Below are 19,681 nucleotides of genomic sequence, written 5' to 3'. Positions count from 1 at the left end.
CAGATATAAAGCGGCAAGAGGTAGTCAGTGGTGTAGCTGAGGAGCTTTTACTAGAATGCAAGCATCTCACTAAGAGTAATTCGCCAGTTGTTCGCAAGTTCCTACGATGAGTTTGCCCCGAGAAGTAGAATCAAACACACAACATCAAACTAGAAATCAAGAAGCAGGAAGGTCGAAGCGTGTGATATAGCATCTCTACTCCTGGATGAAGAATTGCTTTTGTTATAACGAAAATGATTCCCCGCATCAATGTCGTCGAGATGCCCATTACTGGCGATGTGTGGCTTGACGTCGTTTGCGGGCGTGGAGAAGCTTAAGTCGACTTGGCTTTCTTGGCACATATGATCGCCGCCAAGATTACTTACATAAGCATTAGCGATCGGCAATCGGCCTTTTATATTTCCGTAGGGCGCCTTACCTAATCGGGCCTGCTGTTGCCGTGACAACCGCCGTCGAGTCGCATCATCACCGCTTCGATGCGCTCTTCCCTGTCAACCCAAAACGAAACGCGACACAGCGTCAAGCCCGCCGTTGGTTTATTTTGTCGCTGCCATGACCTCCACTCCTCAACTCCCATCTTCAAAACATTCGTGAATTGACCAAACACCCAATCATTCCCTCCTTTCCCTTCAATGAGGTGTCCCGGTTATCTTCATCTAGATTGTATCTGATGACGTGACTACTGACCTCTTTAATTCTTCTCCACATTACATTGACTGAAGGCGCTTTTCGAAATTGAATTTGCTTTTGTACTGAGGATTGAACGGTGCTGTTATAGGCATGTACTCTTCGGTCTCACTCTTTGTCACAAAGGGTAGTATTTATCCAAGAAACTTGCTAACAGTTCTACCATAGGACAAAGACAATGGCGTCAAAGTTTGATTTTAGATCACAGTTCCGGGACGAGAACTTTGAGAAACCAAAGAAGTCGGTTCTGAAGTCCATATTTCCTTCCAAAGCACGTCGAAAATCGCAGGCTGCTTATGCCCCCACCATTTACGATCCAGAGAGCCAACCGCCATTACAGCATTGGATTTTGCCAACAAATCATCCTCACTCCCAAACAAGTCGCCCTCTTGGTGAACTGTCAGAACGCGCACTAAATCAAGGAGTGTCAAACTGCTCGCCCTCAAAGCCTAAGCAACCAGACGCATCCCAGAAGATGGGGCTTCATAAGAAAACAAAAAGCACGGTGTCTCTCAAGTCACTGCTGAAGGATAAAGACAAAAAGGAGCCTGAGCAGAAGCCTTTGGAAGAGGATAATGATTCGAAACATGGAAAACCCAAAAAGACGAAGTCAACCACTAGCCTCTCGGCTATTTTCAAGAGATCCCATCGCGGAAAGAAAGGCACTGCCTGCGATAAAGAGGACAAGGAAAACATTACTGTGTCTAGAGGCTCTAACGATATGCCCCCTCCCCCTGTTCCGCGTTCCAGGGCCCAGTCTATTCAGAGTCAGATTTCCAGCCGCTATATACCCTCCTCTGGCAGAACCCTAGAGGAGGAAATGTCTCTCTACACACCCAATCGCTACTCTCAGTCAAGCCAAAGAAACTTTTTTGATTTTCAACAACCATCCCTCACAAAACGCCCCGACACCAAATGGAGACCAAAATCGGAATACGGCTCCTCAAGCACATCTTCTGTAAAGGATATCCTGCAATCAATGCACAAGCGAAGCCCATCCGCTGGAAGTGCTAAATCAAATGCATCTCGAACGCATCCCTTAGCTGAACGACCGCCATTGGAAAAACGCAAATCTTCGGGTGGAAATCGAGGCTCTCGCGTCATGGCCGCAATTGCGGCTTTCAATGCCAAAGACAAGAATTTCGACAAGCCTAAGCCAGTAGATCCGAAAGAAATCGATAATGAATTTGAACGGCTTTTGGTAGGCAAAACACAATTCATCCTCTAAGGTAGCGCTAACATTGGGGAAAGGACGCTCGGAATATACCTCACAATATGCGTGACCGGATGAGATCGTTGAACACGAATATTAAAGCGGACTTTATCAACAAGAATCAAATCGAAGGCGAATCCGCCACTTCGGCCTCCAGCCAAAAACCATCCGGATTTACATCCCATAAGAGAACAAAGAGCAAAGATAGCTCCTTTGGGCGCTCGGAGAATAGGGGAGCTAAAGTACGACCATTAAGTGGCAGTTTTGTGTCTACTAAAGTCGATTTACCCTCTTTTAGACGACAGAAGCCTGACCAGCTGAGTTCTCAGAAACGTCCAAAATCTGTGGATCTATCGCTCCCAGGATCGTCCCGCGGCTTACCACCAGTGGCACTCAACGCAGGATTGCCATCTCCAGACCTTATCGCCGATCCAACTGACTTTGTCCATTATTTGAAAGAGGTGCAAAAGCCAGAGATTGTCGAAGTTAGCAAACTGCATAAACTCCGCATACTTTTGAGAAACGAAACTGTTTCATGGGTCGAGTCGTTTATTTCTCACGGCGGGATGGAGCAGCTAGTTGACCTACTATATCGGATATTGAAGGTCGAATGGAGGTATGTTTTCCTCGGGTCGTTTCTGGGGAAGTTGAAAGCTAATTTCCAAATATAGAGAGGAACATGAAGACTCGTTGCTCCACGAGGTCCTCCTTTGTATCAAAGCCTTGTGCACCACGTCTCCAGCCCTCCAACAGCTTTGCAAAATAGGCAACACACTGTTCCCAACTCTGCTTGGGATGCTATTCGGCGAAGAGAAAAAAGGCCCGAGCGAATTTGCCACTCGCAATATAATAATCAGCCTTTTATTCTCTCACCTATCGTCTGCCACATTCGATGAAGTGGCTGCTCGTGCCCGGACTATCTTATCATATATGCAGGACCCGAAGCCGCCTCAAGAATCACAACCGCTATCTTTCATTTCTGAAATGCACCAACCACGTCCATATCAGCTGTGGTGTAAAGAAATGAGTAACGTGACAAAGGAGGTCTTTTGGATATTCCTCCACCACTTCAATGTGGTACCCGTCGCGAAAGCGGAAAATCCTTCCCTGCCCTTTATTCAGCGATATTTCCCTCCCCCTCATACTCCTGTGCCGGCTGCTCCTTATATTGGTGGAGTTGAATGGGACGCTACTAACTATCTTGCCACACACTTGGATCTTATCAACGGTCTTCTAGCATCACTGCCAACAATTCAGGAGCGAAATGAGCTTCGAAACCACCTCCGTGCATCTGGCCTCGAGAAGGTGATGGGTCGAAGTCTTCGTACTTGCAAAGAAAAGTTATATCCGGCTGTGCATGAAGGTCTCAAAGTCTGGGTGTCTGCCGCTGCTGATGATGAATGGGAATATCAATTTGTCCGCGAAGGGCCTCCGCGAGATGCACCGCCAACAACTCCACGAAGTCCGACTAAAGGGTGCGGAAGCCCCAAGAAGCTTGGCATCGTAGACGATGCGCCGCCTAAACTTGATTTAGGGGTTGGCCTCCCCGCAAGTAGCGGTACTGGGGGTATGGCAGGCCAGGATATTACGGGGGATGGATGGATTTGAACCATCCCATGATATACGAGTTTCCTTTGTTATATTTCTCCGCTGAAATTTCCTTTGTCTCTTTCGTTTCACAACAATTATTGGCGAACAGGCCTCGATTTATTCCTCTCATGCAAAAGATTGGAATTATTTCATCCATGGCGCTCACGGTGTCTCGGCGATGCGTCTACTTCAAATTCTCTTTCCTTCTTTTCTTACTCGCCTTTTATGATTTTCATGTACACACCTTATGACCCATCGGTGCAAGACTGAGCTCGGTTTGGCGAGAGATATGTTTGGGGCCGAACGGCAGCTTGTTCATAACTACGTGTGCTTGGAAATATGCTAAGGAACACTGAATGCCCGGTTACTTAGATGAAATAATGAGCGAACTGGTTTATGATTGCTCGGTACCTCACCTACACAAGCAAAATGTCTCATAAGGCATAGTTGTTGCTTCGTCCTGGTATCACAGCATCGAATTTAAAGAGTATATTTGAATCCTTGCAGACCTTCAATCGGTTCCTTCGCCTTTCCCTCATCAATCTCCTTATTTCTTTTCCAGAGCAGCCATTCTGTCACTCCCAATAGCCCAATCACCACAAAGAGCAGTCCTGTGGATACCCAAAGCCCAGGCACATACCGCGGCGCATCAGCCTGCCTAAATGTCGTCGACCCAATGATTCCCCCAATGGCCCCAAAACCAACCTGCAATGCAGTCCCCACCGCACGCTTCGACTGCATTCTGATATTATTGGACTGGTGGGCGAGGAGGGCCGGGATGTTTCCCTGGCATCCAGCAATGCCGATAAACAAACCAAAGTAGCGCACATCGTTGTTAGGGTGCTGGGCGATAAGTAATAGACCAGTGATGGAAATTAGGCTCTGGATGACGATGATGGGGCCTCGCATGCGCCATTTGTCGCCAAAGCAAGCGAATACATAGGCACTGGCGACGGCGAAGACGTAGGGAGGTGCGATGAGGAGATTGGATATTCCTGCGGAGTAGCCCATACTTTTGATGATGACGGGGGAGAAAAAGGCGAAAGCGTAGCTGCTAGTGGGTTAGTGGCAGGAAGGTCCCCTTTTTTGGGGTTGATGGACTTACACCGGCGCGGTTGTAGCCATCAGCATCAGGGAGCTAGTTGACGTGGTTAGCATATATCTCAGGGACCGGGAGCCCTGGAGGCAACACACAACATCCATAATTTCCAGTCACAAAGATGCTTTCCAATTTTGCCTATAGTCAGAGGATCCGGACCGGCATCCTGGCGGTCCTTATCAATCCGGAGTTGGACCAAATCTGCCTCTTGGGCTGTCAGAAATCGGGTTTTCTGAGCGTTGTGAGGGAAGTCAACAATGAAAAACCAAGAAAAGATTGCGATGAGCTGCGTTATAAGGCCCTCAATAATCTGGGTACTCGGTCAGATTTGTAGTCAAGTCAGCCAGAGTTAGCAGAAACGTACAAATATCCACCTCCATCCAAGGTAGCCTCGAACACCCTGCAGTTGCATGAGGCCAAACGCTAGAATTCCTGAAAACCCGCCCACAAGTACCGCTGATAGGTAGAAAGCTGCTAATCTATAAGAACCCCCATCAGCTAAAGACGAAGGATTGGTTTCATACCCAATGCCTACCTCTTCTGGACCTCATATCTCGCGTACCAGCATGAGATAAGGTATACACACCCCGGAAAAAAGCCTAGAGCACGCCGCAAAGGGTCAGCAGATACGAAGATAGCATAAACGAATATGAAACAACCTTACCGGATTCAAAGAATCCAACAAACAGCCGACAAACAATCAAGGAAGCATAATTTGTTATAAAGCCCTGGGCTAACATAAATGACCCCCAGGCGAATGCAATGAAGGCCAACCAATTGGCACTTCCAACCCGGCGTAAAACGATGTTTGAAGGTAGCTTTGTGGTTCCACCTCTGAGCTTTGTCCGCACATATCTGCAGAAAACGAGGGGCACCGGGACATACCTCGAAAATCAAATAAGGTATGAAAAAGACGAGCAAAGCTATTGAGTACCGATTTCCAATATCGAGCCGTAACTCTTTTTCCATACCTGCTATGCGAGCACTCGAAATCTATTCCAAAATTAGAAAAGCGAACCAATACCTTGGCGGCGATTTCGAAACATACATTAACACGGTCAATGAGTGAGATGGAATACAGAGCTCCCAGGATTGGAATCAGCCGCCAATCAACCTTCCGTATCACAGCTTGTTCTTGGAGTGTTATACTTTCTTCATCCGAAAGGGGCTGCTGTTCCATATGAGCCTTTTGGGAGGGCGCATCGTTGGTCATTTCCTTGTTGGTCATCGCTTTGGCACTTTCTAGTGAATAAACTTAATGCAATATCGAAAGGGGCTTTTTCATCGAAAGCCTAGGGAATAGAAAAGACCGGATGTCGAGGTGCTTAAAACTGGTATCCTTGTCCACGCGGAATTCCCCGCAGCCTTTATAAAAACGGTGCATTGCCGATATTTCTGTGAAACCTGTTGGATATCAATAAAAACCAAGGGGTCCTTGCGCTGGTGACACAAGGAAAAAGGAACAACCGGGTAAGATTCCCTCTTCCTAAGTAGGGCGAATGGCTCTTTGTATGTCACTGCTGTCCAAAAATAGCCACCAATTCAGCTGTACCGCATTTTGAACACAATCCGTCTGGATACATGGATAGGGAGTAGACGAACATCTATTTGCATATCCATTCGATCATCAGAACCTCAGAATATTCGATCACTATCTAGTTGGACGGATTCAGGATTCCAACCAAGCAAAGTCGTCGCTCGAGAGGCAGAAAAGAGTGGCGGGCCTCAAGCTAGAGGAGCTCTCAAGCTTTATTCAAACGAGGGATGGTAGGACCGGCCCATCACGACCCTAGATGATTTGCCCAAGGGTTACAAATTGCTTATCCTGGCGGTTGGAAAATAAGTTCCATCTTTCAGCTAAAGAGGCTCACAGATATAGGATCCAATCTCTTCCGTGGAGTCAGATTTCGCCGACAATCAGACTTCTTACCACCTTAACAATGCCTCAATTTTCAAGTAATTCAAAGGCATGCTGGTCCATGCTGGAGTACGGAGTCGAATCTCACGAATGACCAACCAATTAGTTGGTTAACCGAGACTCGTGTCACATTGGTTGACGGAGATTGCGACGTCTAGAACAAACGGTAGCGCGTGCCAACCGATAACTAAGTCGGGGTTGAGAAAGAGTCGACCAAGGCTAGAATATGTGATTGTTCAGATAGTTACCTTTGTAAGGCGTACTCCGTACAAATTTGTAGAATCGTATCACTTGCGGCATATTAGCTCCCCATGCAAGATCCCGAGCCAGCCGTTATCGTCGTTCACAAACGCCCGCCACGATGCCGAAATCTTCGCCAGCTCCTCTTCCGTCGCAAATCCGCCCTCGACAGCGGCCGTTGCGAACCCAGATGACAACATCCTCTCCGCAAAAGTCCCGCCAATATACTCCCTTTCTTCCCGGGACGCAAAGCACCACGATCCGGCACTACACGTAATACTGTCCCTCTCGAAGCCGGCCTCCTGCGCCCACACGTGTACATACCTGCCCGGTTCTAGATTCCCACCTTTCTCCTTGCCCATACGTTGAAACAGGTTCCACCACGCTGAAATTCCCTCGGATTCAGGATACCACGACATCGCGGCCGACTCCCGCAAGGCTACGATCCCACCTCGCTTCGTCACACGACGCATCTCGCGCAGTCCCTGTACCGGATCAGCGATGTGCTGCAGCACCTGATGGGCATGCACCAGATCAAACGACTCGTCCGGGAATTCTAGAGCATGGATATCCCCAACTTTGAATTCGACGTTGGTGACTTCTTGGTCCACTGCATTCTGTCGTGCCGAGTCGAGAGGGTCGGCGACGTAGTCGATCCCGACAACTTTGCCCCCCTCCGGTGCGACGCGTTTCGCGAGGTCGACGGTGAGAGAGCCAGGACCGCATCCAACGTCGAGAACGGTCATTCCGGGGCGTAGATGTGGGATAACATATGCCGCGGAATTGGCTAGAGTGCGCCAGCTGTGCGTTCGAAGAACGGCACTAGAGTGATCCGTTGTGTAGACTTGTTTGCGGACGGCTGATTCGGCCATTGTGGGTTCTATCCGGCTATGCAATGCTCGACACAGTAGTTATCGTGTATTTGCTTCCAGAAAGATACGCAGTCAGAAAGAGAGATAGTCGTGTTTGCTTGTCGTCTTGGAAGTTGAGCTTATGAAGTGTCGTTGATGGAGCGCGTCGGACATAACCGCCGGAGATAGGAGGTCCCGCGACCTATGATCTCACAGGCCTCGATTTCTTGCAAGATCAATTGCACTTATTTGTTATGTCGGATTTGATATTTGATATTATTGTACATAGTGCAACTCTTACAGTCCTCTCTTTTGAACATAATTGATCGTCAATTGCAAACAGATAATCGTGTTTCGACCAAGGAACCCCAAGGAAGTGGACATAGATACTCAGGTTAACAAAAAAAAACAAAAAAATAATTCGTCGAAACACCAAAAACAGTTCAATTCTTTTTATTGTCTTTCTTCTGCCATTTTACTGCTTGGTCCAATTGAATTTTAAACCAGCGCATGCGTAAAAAGGGTGGAGCCACACGCTCTATCTATCCCACGGCTTTAGGAGCTTGAGCGCAAATATTGACTTTCACACCACTGTCTGTGTAAAGCTGCAATGATCACTGGTTGCAATAGCTCGTTGTGAAAAGACTGAACGCAAGCAAATGAAGGATACCAACCAACATGGCATAGTTCTGGCTTGCTTTGAGGCGGGAACCTGTATATTAAATCCATTCTTCCGCCGCGGACCTGTAACAAATACCAAGTCCGCGGCATTAAGATTGGAAGAAAATCACTCTGGAACAGGCATAAATAACTTGATGGATTTTCTGAGTAGCAGCTGGTAGCTCACGCAGAATGCGGTTCCAGTTCATTGGTTTATATGCGTAAACCGGTCAAGAACCTGACAGAGTTCGAGACCACAGTGCGGCTCAATCTCCTGACCATCACGGCCAACTAAGACCACTGCATTTTCATTGTAGGCATTTGTCAAGTGAGAAACGTTTTTGAAGTAGGTCACAGCTGTGTTGAGCCATCTGACTTTGAAGGGCGGGCTGGCTTCCCACTCATAAGTTTCTGCCAGTTTTGGCACAGAGACACCTGGATCTCCTGGAAGACTCTCCATGAGGGCCTTGAGAACCGATAGAACGTAATTAGCAAAACATCTCTGCCTTTCTATGGGACCTCGATGAGCACATACATAGCCTTGGAACGCCTTGCTTTGATTAACAGAGAAGAACAAAATGACATGGCGGCAAGAATTGAAAGCATCCGTCAACTTTTCCACATTCTTCCTTTGCGTTACCCAAGCACCCTGTGCCTTGTCAGTAAAGCGATATGAGTAATAGAGTGGAATCTCACCTCTGTTTGAGATGCTGTCACTGTTTCAAGCGTATGACTCTTTATCATAAAGAATCTCGCTTCTGCAGCGCCAATTAGAAATCATGACGAGTTGGGATTTTGGGCTTAAATAGTAGCTACCTTCCACTTCCAAAGCCAATTGATCACATTCTGTCACATATCGGAACATAGTGCTTCGTGACCACGTACCGTTATTTGGGGGCTCCCTAGCGGCAAAATCGAAGTATCTAGATGAACCTCTGCCACGAGGTTGCGTTATGCCACGACCGCGGCTGAGACTGCCCATTTTATGACCCCTAGAGCTTGGTGCATCTCCCCGGCTGTTCAGCCCGTGTGATGTACTATTGGCTGGATTCCATCTGTCAGATTCTATGACCATACAAAATTTCCGCGATGAACACTTACGATCTTCTCGGCGGAAATCTTGGCACGATTCCTTCGGGGTACGTGTATCATCATCTATGCCTGAGTAGTCTGAATTAATAGCTGAAATATTAGATAGTCCCAGTAACAAACCTTGGTGGTCGGCATTTGTCTCCCAGATTTCTACCCGGGGTTTCTTTGCTGACTGCCCTTGAGGCGAACGAGTAAGGGAAGCAGAACGCTTCATTTGTGACTCTCTCGATGGGTGTACAAACGGGCCAGTGGGAGAGCCGGGGCCCTGATCCCTCGTACTTGCAGAGTTGGAGTTCGAAGAAGCTGCCGTGTTGAAAGTTCCAGAACTTCTTAACATATGCAACGGCCCCTGAGGTATTGAATTAGGTGATTCAGGATGAGAAGTCACATGCGCATTATCAGTCTGCTGGCGAGCGTCACTTGTTTTATGCTTTGGAAGAAAGGATGCATCACCGCGCTTTCCCAGTGTTTCACGTTCATACTGTTCTTCTTCCATTAACTCAATTCTCTCCTGCTCCAGGGCAGCCAGACGCCTGCGGCGACGTAAGCTCTTAGAACGATATTCCACGTCATAGTAGCCAGTGAAATCGAGCCATTCACGAAGATCTTCAACTTCATTTTGCTTCAGATGTAGGAATTCATTCTCGAACTCAGGAACAGGCGATTTCGGAGCCACAGGGGCCAACGGCCTCACTCCTCCGGTTTCTGCTTGCTTCGGATTGGGCACCCCTCTGTATGAGGGAGTACTATTTTTTGGCCCCACTGGTATTCTCTTTGATGGCTCCTTGAGATTTATATCCGGATGCTGAATGGTTTGCTCTACGCCTATGCCATGGAGCGGATTTTCCTTTGCAAACATGACAGAGGCTTCTTCATGTGGCGCCTCCAAATGATTTTGAGACGCGGTCGACATTGTTTCAAAAGGTTTTGCAAAGGAGTGCTGTGAGGGCGAATTGTTTCCTCCAGTGAATTGCTTGTGTGTTGTACTAGGCCTACACGCCTCCTCAAAAGGTATGTTTCCTCCACTAGCTTTGGCGCTGGGGTCAGTCAGAGAAATATTCCCCTTATCAATAGATGTTGCAGCTGCCTTCTCTTCTGCAAGCAAGCCATCAATCTCCGCAGTAAAAGACTTTACACGTGGATGGTTTTGTTTCATGCCCAATATACCGGCTGCTTCATCCGAAAAGTCTTTGGCATTCGATTGCGACGCTGAAAACCGAGATATTCCCGCTGAATGATCGGCATCCCTCTCAGCCTTTATTCTGGGGGTGCTTGAGTGATGTTTTTGCCCCCTCGATGCATGGACAGCAGCTCGTTTAGACAATAAAATCTGTTCGTTGATAGAATTGGCCCCCATGACTGCAAACTTTTGTCTCCTGTTCCCATTAATTAGGACGGCCAATTGCTTCAAAATGTGTCTTGAATCCCTTCTTGCTTCTTGTACTTTCAATACTTCACACAAGCAGTAGTGTTATTGATCGCTAGAGGGTTGCTATTGAGAGGTGCTCTGGAAACCTAGACACAGTGGCACATTGACGAGCAAAAGGTTAGCTTATCCCCAATGGCGTGATATCACGCAAATCGACCAGTGCGGGAACATCAGAGGGGAAAAACGGTCGCGCATGAGGTCTGAAGTTAGCAATTAGACTTACTGCTGGGATCAAACAAGCCTATCTCCAAGTTTCTACTAAAAAATTATTCTGAATTCAAAACTTCCTGCTGGGACGCGTTGTACAGAGAAAGCTGACTGTCTGATTCCAACAAGCAGGTATACTGACAAGCAAAAGTCCTAAGGAATGTAAATAGTCGATAACCATTCATTATCAACAGTGGGGACGCATAGCTACATTGACTGAGAACTATGAACGCGTCCAGTAACAACAAGGAGGGGAAAACGAGTGCTGGTGGAATGAGGAAAAGCCACCGAAACAACAGTTTCTCTTTGCAGGAACACGGGAGGTTCGGGATGAAGTCGCGGAAAAGCGCGTGTGTCATGTGATGGCAACCGAGCCTTAACTCTTTTTAGCTCGCACTGAGAAGCTTTCATCAGCTCAAAGGGAGAAGAGAAGTTTATAGAAGAAAAGTGCTAATGTTTTCATGGCTTCCAGCGTTAACTAACTTAACTAAATAAGTACGCAGGAAGCACAGATTGATTCCTTTTTGGTCATGCAGACTTGGATATTATTTTTCAGAGTTATGACAATGACCTCCCAACGAGTTTCACTCTTCTGAGCTTGGTTACAGACACATGTTTCTCACAACCTTTCAATGCATAAGAGGGCCTTTCCAACCAAGAAACCGATCAATCCGATCCCTCACACAGTCCTTCGATGCCGTTTTGACTTTTCGCCCTGGTCGGGATTCAAATGTTGCAGTTGGCAGTGGAATTTTTGTGGCTGATATGACAGGAGCAAGGCTTCCAGTCTCTAAAACTGCATTAGCGTGGGACGATCCGCTCCCTCCCTGAGCCAGGTCGTTTCGAGTGTCTGTCGTTGATGCTGGCGTTGTCGCTGTTCGTGGAACTACAAAGCTAGCACTCACTGCTGTGTCCTGGTTTTGGTTTGATTCGTCGTTTAACTTTGGTCTTTGCTGCACTTGCTGAGCGCTCTGGGCGAGACTTTCACTGGACGTTGGCGATCTTCCAGCTGCGATCATCCTGATGTGGCGTGGAGGGATATGGCATCCAACTGCACCCGGCAGACACGTAATATCTGTATTGCTCCTTTTATCAAGGCCATAGTGAGCCCCATTTTCTATGGGAATGATGAAGAAACCCCCGATGATAGCAATTACCAGAACCAGGAATCCGTATGAGAGCACTCTTTTCGGGCGGCTCATTGCTTTTGCTGGGTGGAAAACCGAAATTGACTCCTTTATCCTCTCAAGTTGGTTCGCAATGCCTTCGAGCGCGATCAGCAGCCACCGATATGATGCAAATTGGTGTAACAAAAGCTTCAGGTCATCTTCTCCGTCAACAATTTCATCTTGACCCCCGCAACACTCGCAAACGCCCATGCATCCGCTGTTTTGAGTGATGCCGAGATCCAATCTCACCGGTCCTAGGTGCAACCAGCGGCAAAACTTTGTCTTATGTTTGCTATGGCTCGATAACAACGACAATTTTGGAATGCACCGTGACGGTGTAAACTCGACCTGCCATTTGACCGCAGCACCCGGCTCAACCTCCGGTTTTGCAGATACGTTCTGCGCTGCTATGTGGTTCTCAGAAACGTGCTCCAAAACCTCGATCTCCGCTTCGTATATAACGGTTTCGCTAACTGTGTCATGGAGAAATACCATTGACAAGACCCCTTCGACGTTCACGATCTCTGGTTTCAGTGGTTCAGCTGGGTGATATTCGATATTCTCCAGATCTAGCAGCGAACAATACTCTGCTTTTCGCTCTGCTAGCTCTTCTGCTGAATTCCATGGCATGCTTAATTTGGAAGATGGTGTCGGACTTGGGAGAGAGATGCGATCAGACAACAGAGGACTCTTTGAGTCTCCTCGCTCCAGCTGCCATTCGTCACGTTGAAAGATCATCGTCGATTTTCTAGGTTCACTCTGTGGATGGTTATTTTTAGGCACTTCCGCCAGGGTGCTGCCAGTGTCCAGTGATCTTTCATAAAGCCACGAAGATAAAAAATCTGACGGCGGTCGATGCTCGTAGAAAACATCTGGCTCCGAGTCCGACTCGATATTTAACAAAAGATTGTTCTCCTTCGCTCTCTCTATATTCTTCCCTACACATCGGCAGGCATTAGCATGTTGGCGTTTGTGCTTATAAGAATCCGATCCCACTTACCTGGGGACATCATGGGGCTATTCATGAACCCTCTTCGGTAAGTTGGCCTACTTGGTGAAGGCGAGCTCTTGTTGATTCCTGATTTCACGCTTGTTCTTTGCTCTCCAAAATTTGCAATTGGAGTTTTATTCCCCTTCACTGGCGAAAAGCCAGATTTATACGCAAGGTTTGGCAACTTTGCACCGGCGGAATGGATAGTCTGAGCGTATCGGGCGTTGCCAAATTCTCCGTTTTTGCGTGTTGCTTCCCCCTGCCACGGAGTTTCCGGACCTTCCACACTGTTATTTGCCATATATACCCCTTTGGAATGCATATCTTCTTGTGCAAAGGCTTGGGATTTCACCGGAATCATGCTCTTAGCGCCCCTTTTTGGGATATTGATGCCAGAAGCTCGCGGTGACGGTGACACGAGTATTTGTCGTCCGGCTCCATAACTATCTTGGGTAGACTTGTTTTGACGCTTGGGGGTCCAATGAATGGCGGTCATCCCTGACGCTTCCCGACGGTGGAAAGTGCCCATACAGTCAGCATTGATTTCTGGTGAAGCATTTTCCTTGCCAGCAGCAGCTCCTTGGCTTCGATCAATATCTGGATCATGCAACTCTTCATGAACTTTGTGAGCCTTCCCTCCATCCACGAGTTCCGTGCACTGTCGCAAATCTGGCACTCGGTTTGTCATGTCGTATTTAGGATCCTGATCTAAGCTCACACTTCCACTGCTAGTAGCAGGACTAGGTGGGAACAATCTTTCTTTCGTTGGGGAAGGAGATAATTGCATTCCATTTCGGTATAGTCGTCTTGGTGTCTCATGAGTACTGGGACTAGGACTTCGGAGATTATCACTTCCGCTTTGCCTATCTCGCTGTGCCAACTGGCAAATGGATGGACTCAAATTTCCAAAGGTACTGAATGTCTCCAAGTCTTTATCTTCCGTTTGATATACTCGATCCTCTATGATATTCGCTTGAAGGCCATCATCCAATTGGAAAATTGGGATCGTCGCGTTGGGGCTCGCCTTCAACTGATTTCTGGGTTAGATCGTGGTTGAAAGTGAGCAGACGCTCAGACTGACCTTCATTGTCAAGTGCAATAAAACGCTGCTATTTGCACCTCCATCCCAATTGCCCTCCAAACGGACGGACTCAACCTGCGACATATTGTCCCTCGGTTGCTCTGATGCCATAAGTTTAACCCTATGCCACGGCCAGAGCTCTAGACAGTATCATGAGCAGTACCCAAAAGGCATAATCAGAAAAAGGGAAACAGAAGATGAAGACGACAGGTGAAGACGAATCTTTATCACAGAGCAAAGCAAGTTGCGTTTGTTTATACGATTACCTAATTTGGCAAGTGCCGTATCTCGTTACACGTTCACGCAAAAATGCTCTTTACAAGCTGGAGGTGCCAGAGATTATCGGCAACAATGGTCTCTATGCTGTCCATCCCCTGGCCGATACAAAGAGAACTGCATCGACAAAGGCTTTGTGCAAGCCCAATATCCATGAGCATATGTGCTTACAGGAACAGCGTAATGCATGTTTTACGAACAGTTTGCCAATTTACCCCCTTATGCCCTGCTGTATCCAAAAGAGATAAAGAGCTAGGAACCTGGTGGATGATGCCTAGCTGGCTTGTCATCATAACATCACATCTGCTATTGTCATTGTTGGCGGTTCTGAGATATCCACCCAACGGCCTTCAAAGGCAAAAGCTCTGTTTGTGAACCTCCAAACTTCTAGTTCAACAGTTACCGCTGACTACTTGTAGTGAGAACAGGCTGTGGCGCAATTGCTGTCCACTGTTGATTTTACGATTTCAGATATGGATCCCTGTTGAAGTGCCATCAGTGGCATGCAGAGTTGTGTTACCGCAGGATCAACCTCTTAGGGTGACTAGCAAGGAAGCAAAGGAAAGAAAAAGAGGATAGATAGTGTTAAGGGGGGATTTTACAGGTATAGGGAGAAGACAGGAGAAAGGGATGATATGCCAAAATATAAATGTAATGTATTATAATTAATGGACCGGATGATAAGTAGTCCAAATATTTAGGAATCAAAAACCTTGTCGCAAATAGAGGAATGTAAACATAATATGCAAAACCGTTCCCAGTCTCAGGCGTCGTCCTGCACCCGCCCTTCTTTTGATTTTTTTTTTTTGTTATTTTTTTATTTTTTTTTATTTCCTTAATAGAGGCATCAGCCCTTGCCAGTATTGGCTTATGACGGCTTTTGCTAGGTCAGAGTCATTGCCAAAATTGTCTGACACAGCCGCATGGAACTGGCCGAGGAAATTTTCAAGCTCCCGGTTCCGCGCCCGGGTCTGCTCCAGCTCTGCTCGCAAGCTTTCCACCTCTTCCTTCCTCTTCTGCCGAGACTTTCTTGCTGCCGCTGCATTTCTGCGGCGCTTCTCGACCTTCTCCTCGTCTTCATCCTGCAGGCTTTCTTCAGCCTATTCAGAACGTTAGTGAACTAGGACCAAAGTGGTGATGGGGATGGATTTCTACCTGCTCCGATGGCGGCAATTTGCTTGCCTGCTCCGAATCGTCGTGTTGCTCTGGCTGTTCTGGCCAGCCAGCGGCCGAAGCGGCACCCATTCCGGTTTCGACGGCGTAATACCCGTCAGGGGGGCCGGTGCAAAGCATCTCGTCGACGCCTCGGGGGTTGAAAGCATTCACCGGGAATGAAACCATGATGAAATGCTTTTTGTTTATATCTTTTTAAAAATAAAAAATAAAGAATTGTTCGTTTAATTCTAAAGAAACCGAAAGGTCTTGGTTTCTTAGAGCGGAGTGATATATCAAAGCAAGCTAAACGGCTAGCTTCTTCGTGTAGAGAGGGTTTATATAAAAGAAGACAGCCGAGAATGTGTTGGCTACATCTGAAAGGAGGTTTGTAAAAAGATCAATTGGCTGTAGGGTAGGACGTTTGTTCGGGATGTGAGTTTTTGGTGAGAGGAAAAACGAAAAGAAAGAGGGAGATAGCCCGGAGAGAAGGCCATATTTATGCCCTCTCGTAGAGTAGTGTGCAGCCAGAGCCGAAGCTCCCGGGGAGTCATAGGAATTCAATCCATGGACAGGAGGATGTTTCGTGCCGTAGAAAGGTAGGAGCCTCTATGCCCTGAAGTCATAGATTCCCCAAGAGAACCACGGGATAAGGTGCAGTTGGATAGATGTCGAAGAAGGGGCAAAAAACGGGATGTCCGCGCTTGCGTTTGGGACCCTCGATGCCGTATGCCTCGAGCCGCGACTTCCCACCTCGCCTCCCCCCTCTAAGCTATCCAATAGGCAGCCCATAAGCTCGTAGCTTTAGGCCAATCGGCCTTTCAGAGTCGATGTTTAAAGCAGTATTCAAAAGGGACGATATCCTCTCGATCTTCCGGGCTTTTTCCTTAAACGAGTGCATCTCCAAGGCCCTCTCCAGACGCTGAGAGCCCGCCGCATATCACTCGCAAAATTTGAGACTAGGCGCTAGGAGAGTAAACAGAGAATGGGAAAACCAGCAAACCGAGAGCCGGAACGGAAGGAAACGCGCCTGATCGGGCCAGAGCGCCAGGTCGCAACTAACTCACCAGGTCGAGGCGCTTTCCAACCGATTCCACAAATGCTGTCATAGACTTGCGACCAGGCTAGGCCTGCCACAATCGCAGGACGCAAAGCAAGGGATGCCGCCAAGTGGCTTGGTTTAGTGGACAGCGGGCATGCGTCGTCGTTGGTATCCGGAGCCAAAACAAAAGAAGCTTCTGAGTAAGGTTAAGGTTTCAGGGGGCTCCATGCTTATTCTGTTCCCCAGAAACTCCCCAGATGAAAGCCGTTTCGTGGGGAATCGAACAGTATAGACGTGAAAAAAGCATTCACACAGCGACCGCGCCCGTTGCGAGTAGCTGTGTCGACACTATTGCTAGTGTATTGATATTGTCCAACTTTCGCAAGGCAACATGCCGATGCTCAAATTATCCTAGATTTGCGGTGAAGAATGGTTGCCTTAGGCCCTCGTGGGTTCTTGAACCATGGTACAAATGACCACAATTCCCTTCTGTCTTGGCTTAGTTCACTTGAACTCAACCGTACCGTTCACTTTCTTTCTATCTCTATCAGAATTTCTTGGACCAGACAAGCGGTGACGTCTCCTTTCAGCGTGGCGATCAGGGAAAAGAATGCATTATGCTTTCTAGACAGCGCGTCTATTCCACTAAACCTGATAGTTACAGGAACGTGTACAGTACATGTATTTAATGAAGAAGAAGCTCACCCACAAAGGGTGGATGCTTCAGGCTCCATGGGGAGCAGGATGATCTCGGGACGGGACGATGACCATATCGTCTAGGCCTTCCGAACCCGCATGGGGCTTGACTTGGCTTGTAGCCCACGCTGGGAAGGTCTTTAATGATAGAAGGAGCTCCCAGTTGAAACAGGAGCGGCGACACTGATAGGATGTAGGAAATAATCTCTTAAGTAAAATCCTACAACAATGTTCGTAGCATTTCATAATGAAAAGTTGGCGCTGGCCATCCTCAATCTGGGATATCAACCGGCATTTCAGAGGAGGTTTCCAGTGTAATTTCAGATTGTTTGGAAGAGATACCGGAGGACTCTTCGGAGGCCTCTTCAGGGGTGCCTTCTATCAACTCATAGAACAGCATGAATACTCCACCTTGCGACAAGACATGATTCTTGCTAACTGGCGTGACGTCTGCATCGCTCAGTTCAAACCATTGATCATTTTTCCGTTCGTTCCCATCCAAGCCATGCTCAACTAGGGATGTGGGGCGAGGAGATTCGAATGAAATCTTTCTATAACAGATATAATGCCCATCGTCGTGTCGTCCAAAATGCGTAATAACAGCCCGCAATTCGTATCTCCTATTAAGGGATTGGAACGTGGAGTTTGGGGATGATAGCATAGATTTGGTAGGATCTGCTTCCCAATTTTCCGTCAAATCATCGTCTTCTTTCTTACTTTGCTTGCTGCCCAAACACCATTCGTCTAAATCCAAAATATCTGGGAAGATGACTTTGGCATAGTTCTTCCTCAAAACTCCGGTTAATTCATCAAACACGCTTCGATTTATGTGGATGGCTAGCGATTTGGGCGCCCTTGCAATGACAGACTGCCTCGACTTTGTAGAGGAAACGCGATTCTTCGGGTTGAGACGGCATTTTTCAAGAAGAGTTTTTTCTGAAAAGTCTTCCTGGGAAAGGACCCCTCGAACGGCATGCAATCTAGATTCTGTCATTTTTCTCAAGGCTTCCTTCTGTGCCTTTTCACTCGGCTCAAGCTGAATACAATCTTGGGCTTCCAGTTTGTCTAAGAATTCGACCAGGCCGGATTCAACGCGTAATACGGTGCATTTGGTGCATTCTACCCCTTCAATGGGCTCTAGCGCAGTATAATCGTCTAAACAGTCCCGTACATCATATTCCATTCGCTGGGACAGCGGAACCGTAAGGCATGTAAAAGGGATCAGGGATAGTCCTTCGCAGTAACCGCAAGTCATACACCCGACCCGTTGCACAGTTAGTCCTTCGAGGGGGTTATCAAAAGGGCCGACCAAATCCACAAAGCCAAATCTTTTTAGAATGTCACACCCCTGGGAACCAGTGGGCGCTGCCTGTGTCTTTTGGTCGGACGTTATACCAGACTTAAACCCGTCGTCCATAGCTTTCAATTTCGAGGCTTGACTTATTTCTTTGTCAATCTGCTCGATGACCTTTGAATAGTATTCTTGAGCGTCTTGTTGCTGCCAGCTGCTCATCGACTTGAGTTCCCCTGGTAACCACAGTCTGCGACCTGTATTCGAAAGATCATTGAGCTGAATGATTGTGGCTTTCAGGGATACATGCGTTGACATCTCCCGCGCATGCCCGAATGATTCAAGGCTGTTGTTCAAAAAGGCACTAAGCTGTCGAAGTGACGCTAATCCCTGAATAACACTGTTCTGATAGCAAGAGTTATTGAAATTCCCTAGCCCTGGAGGCGCCACCACCGTTGACTTCGGAAACGAAGAACTCGAGTTTCGTTGCCCGGGGCCCTGGGAAAAGAACGGTATTCGACTGAAACGGAAAATTCTCCGCAACGCTTCTTCCTTTGCTGCCGTACCGACAGAGTTGTGGAGTACTGGGCCATCTTTTGTGGTGGTTCCTTCCGTTATATCCTTATCTAGCGCGAAAACAAGCGGCGACGGAGAAAGCATCACGAGGAGCTTCCAAGCTAGTGTGGAGAATGGAATCGGTGGTAGGACATGGAGGTGTATCAACAGGAAGTACAGGAGGACCGAAGATGCGAAAGTGTATGCTATCGCCGATACATAGGGCATCCATCGAGAGCCAAGATCATCATGAATGTAGTGTCCGCCGGAGCTTTGAACCGAGTAAGACAAAGGGTGTCGATGGTATGTGTTCATGATTTAAGGCAGCGAAAGGGTGGACAAGCGAGGAAGGGTAGGCGGAGCTGCATTATCGAGGTAGGATCAGGATGCAGAAAGGATTTTCCTATTATATCTAGCCATTTCAAATCGATGGGTAATGGTG

General features: G+C 47.6%; 7 protein-coding genes across 7 annotated transcripts; 1 reads left to right on the top strand and 6 right to left on the bottom strand.

The window, feature by feature from the left end:
• Positions 1-865: 865 nt before the first annotated feature.
• Positions 866-3,456, top strand: UREG_05071 (uncharacterized protein; the record flags this gene model as incomplete). Its single annotated transcript, XM_002584336.1, has 4 exons — positions 866-1,888; positions 1,939-2,516; positions 2,572-3,375; positions 3,435-3,456. The coding sequence occupies 4 exons, from the start codon at positions 866-868 to the stop codon at positions 3,454-3,456; spliced, it is 2,427 nt and encodes an 808-aa protein (XP_002584382.1).
• A 514-nt stretch (positions 3,457-3,970) lies between these two features.
• On the bottom strand, positions 3,971-5,817 carry UREG_05070 (uncharacterized protein; the record flags this gene model as incomplete). Its single annotated transcript, XM_002584335.1, has 8 exons — positions 3,971-4,541; positions 4,596-4,628; positions 4,685-4,899; positions 4,954-5,068; positions 5,125-5,188; positions 5,254-5,317; positions 5,475-5,582; positions 5,638-5,817. 8 exons carry the CDS (start codon positions 5,815-5,817, stop codon positions 3,971-3,973), a joined length of 1,350 nt encoding a protein of 449 aa, XP_002584381.1.
• A 977-nt stretch (positions 5,818-6,794) lies between these two features.
• Positions 6,795-7,619, bottom strand: UREG_05069 (uncharacterized protein; the record flags this gene model as incomplete). Its single annotated transcript, XM_002584334.1, has 1 exon — positions 6,795-7,619. The coding sequence occupies one exon, from the start codon at positions 7,617-7,619 to the stop codon at positions 6,795-6,797; it is 825 nt and encodes a 274-aa protein (XP_002584380.1).
• An 844-nt stretch (positions 7,620-8,463) lies between these two features.
• On the bottom strand, positions 8,464-10,263 carry UREG_05068 (uncharacterized protein; the record flags this gene model as incomplete). The annotated part of the gene is made up of 6 exons (XM_002584333.1): positions 8,464-8,724; positions 8,794-8,907; positions 8,955-9,016; positions 9,144-9,302; positions 9,360-9,413; positions 9,471-10,263. 6 exons carry the CDS (start codon positions 10,261-10,263, stop codon positions 8,464-8,466), a joined length of 1,443 nt encoding a protein of 480 aa, XP_002584379.1.
• Positions 10,264-11,615: 1,352 nt separating this feature from the next.
• UREG_05067 (uncharacterized protein) lies at positions 11,616-14,311 on the bottom strand (the record flags this gene model as incomplete). Its single annotated transcript, XM_002584332.1, has 3 exons — positions 11,616-13,093; positions 13,156-14,176; positions 14,228-14,311. 3 exons carry the CDS (start codon positions 14,309-14,311, stop codon positions 11,616-11,618), a joined length of 2,583 nt encoding a protein of 860 aa, XP_002584378.1.
• Positions 14,312-15,330: 1,019 nt separating this feature from the next.
• Positions 15,331-15,844, bottom strand: UREG_05066 (uncharacterized protein; the record flags this gene model as incomplete). The annotated part of the gene is made up of 2 exons (XM_002584331.1): positions 15,331-15,603; positions 15,659-15,844. 2 exons carry the CDS (start codon positions 15,842-15,844, stop codon positions 15,331-15,333), a joined length of 459 nt encoding a protein of 152 aa, XP_002584377.1.
• Positions 15,845-17,664: 1,820 nt separating this feature from the next.
• On the bottom strand, positions 17,665-19,554 carry UREG_05065 (uncharacterized protein; the record flags this gene model as incomplete). Its single annotated transcript, XM_002584330.1, has 1 exon — positions 17,665-19,554. The coding sequence occupies one exon, from the start codon at positions 19,552-19,554 to the stop codon at positions 17,665-17,667; it is 1,890 nt and encodes a 629-aa protein (XP_002584376.1).
• Between the last annotated feature and the right edge of the window lie 127 nt (positions 19,555-19,681).

Source organism: Uncinocarpus reesii, genomic scaffold (genome assembly GCF_000003515.1).
Source record: "Uncinocarpus reesii 1704 scaffold_3 genomic scaffold, whole genome shotgun sequence".
Lineage (NCBI taxonomy): Eukaryota > Fungi > Ascomycota > Eurotiomycetes > Onygenales > Onygenaceae > Uncinocarpus > Uncinocarpus reesii.
The sequence above is the reverse complement of the archived record's forward strand: the minus strand, read 5'-3'. Positions and strand labels throughout refer to the sequence as shown.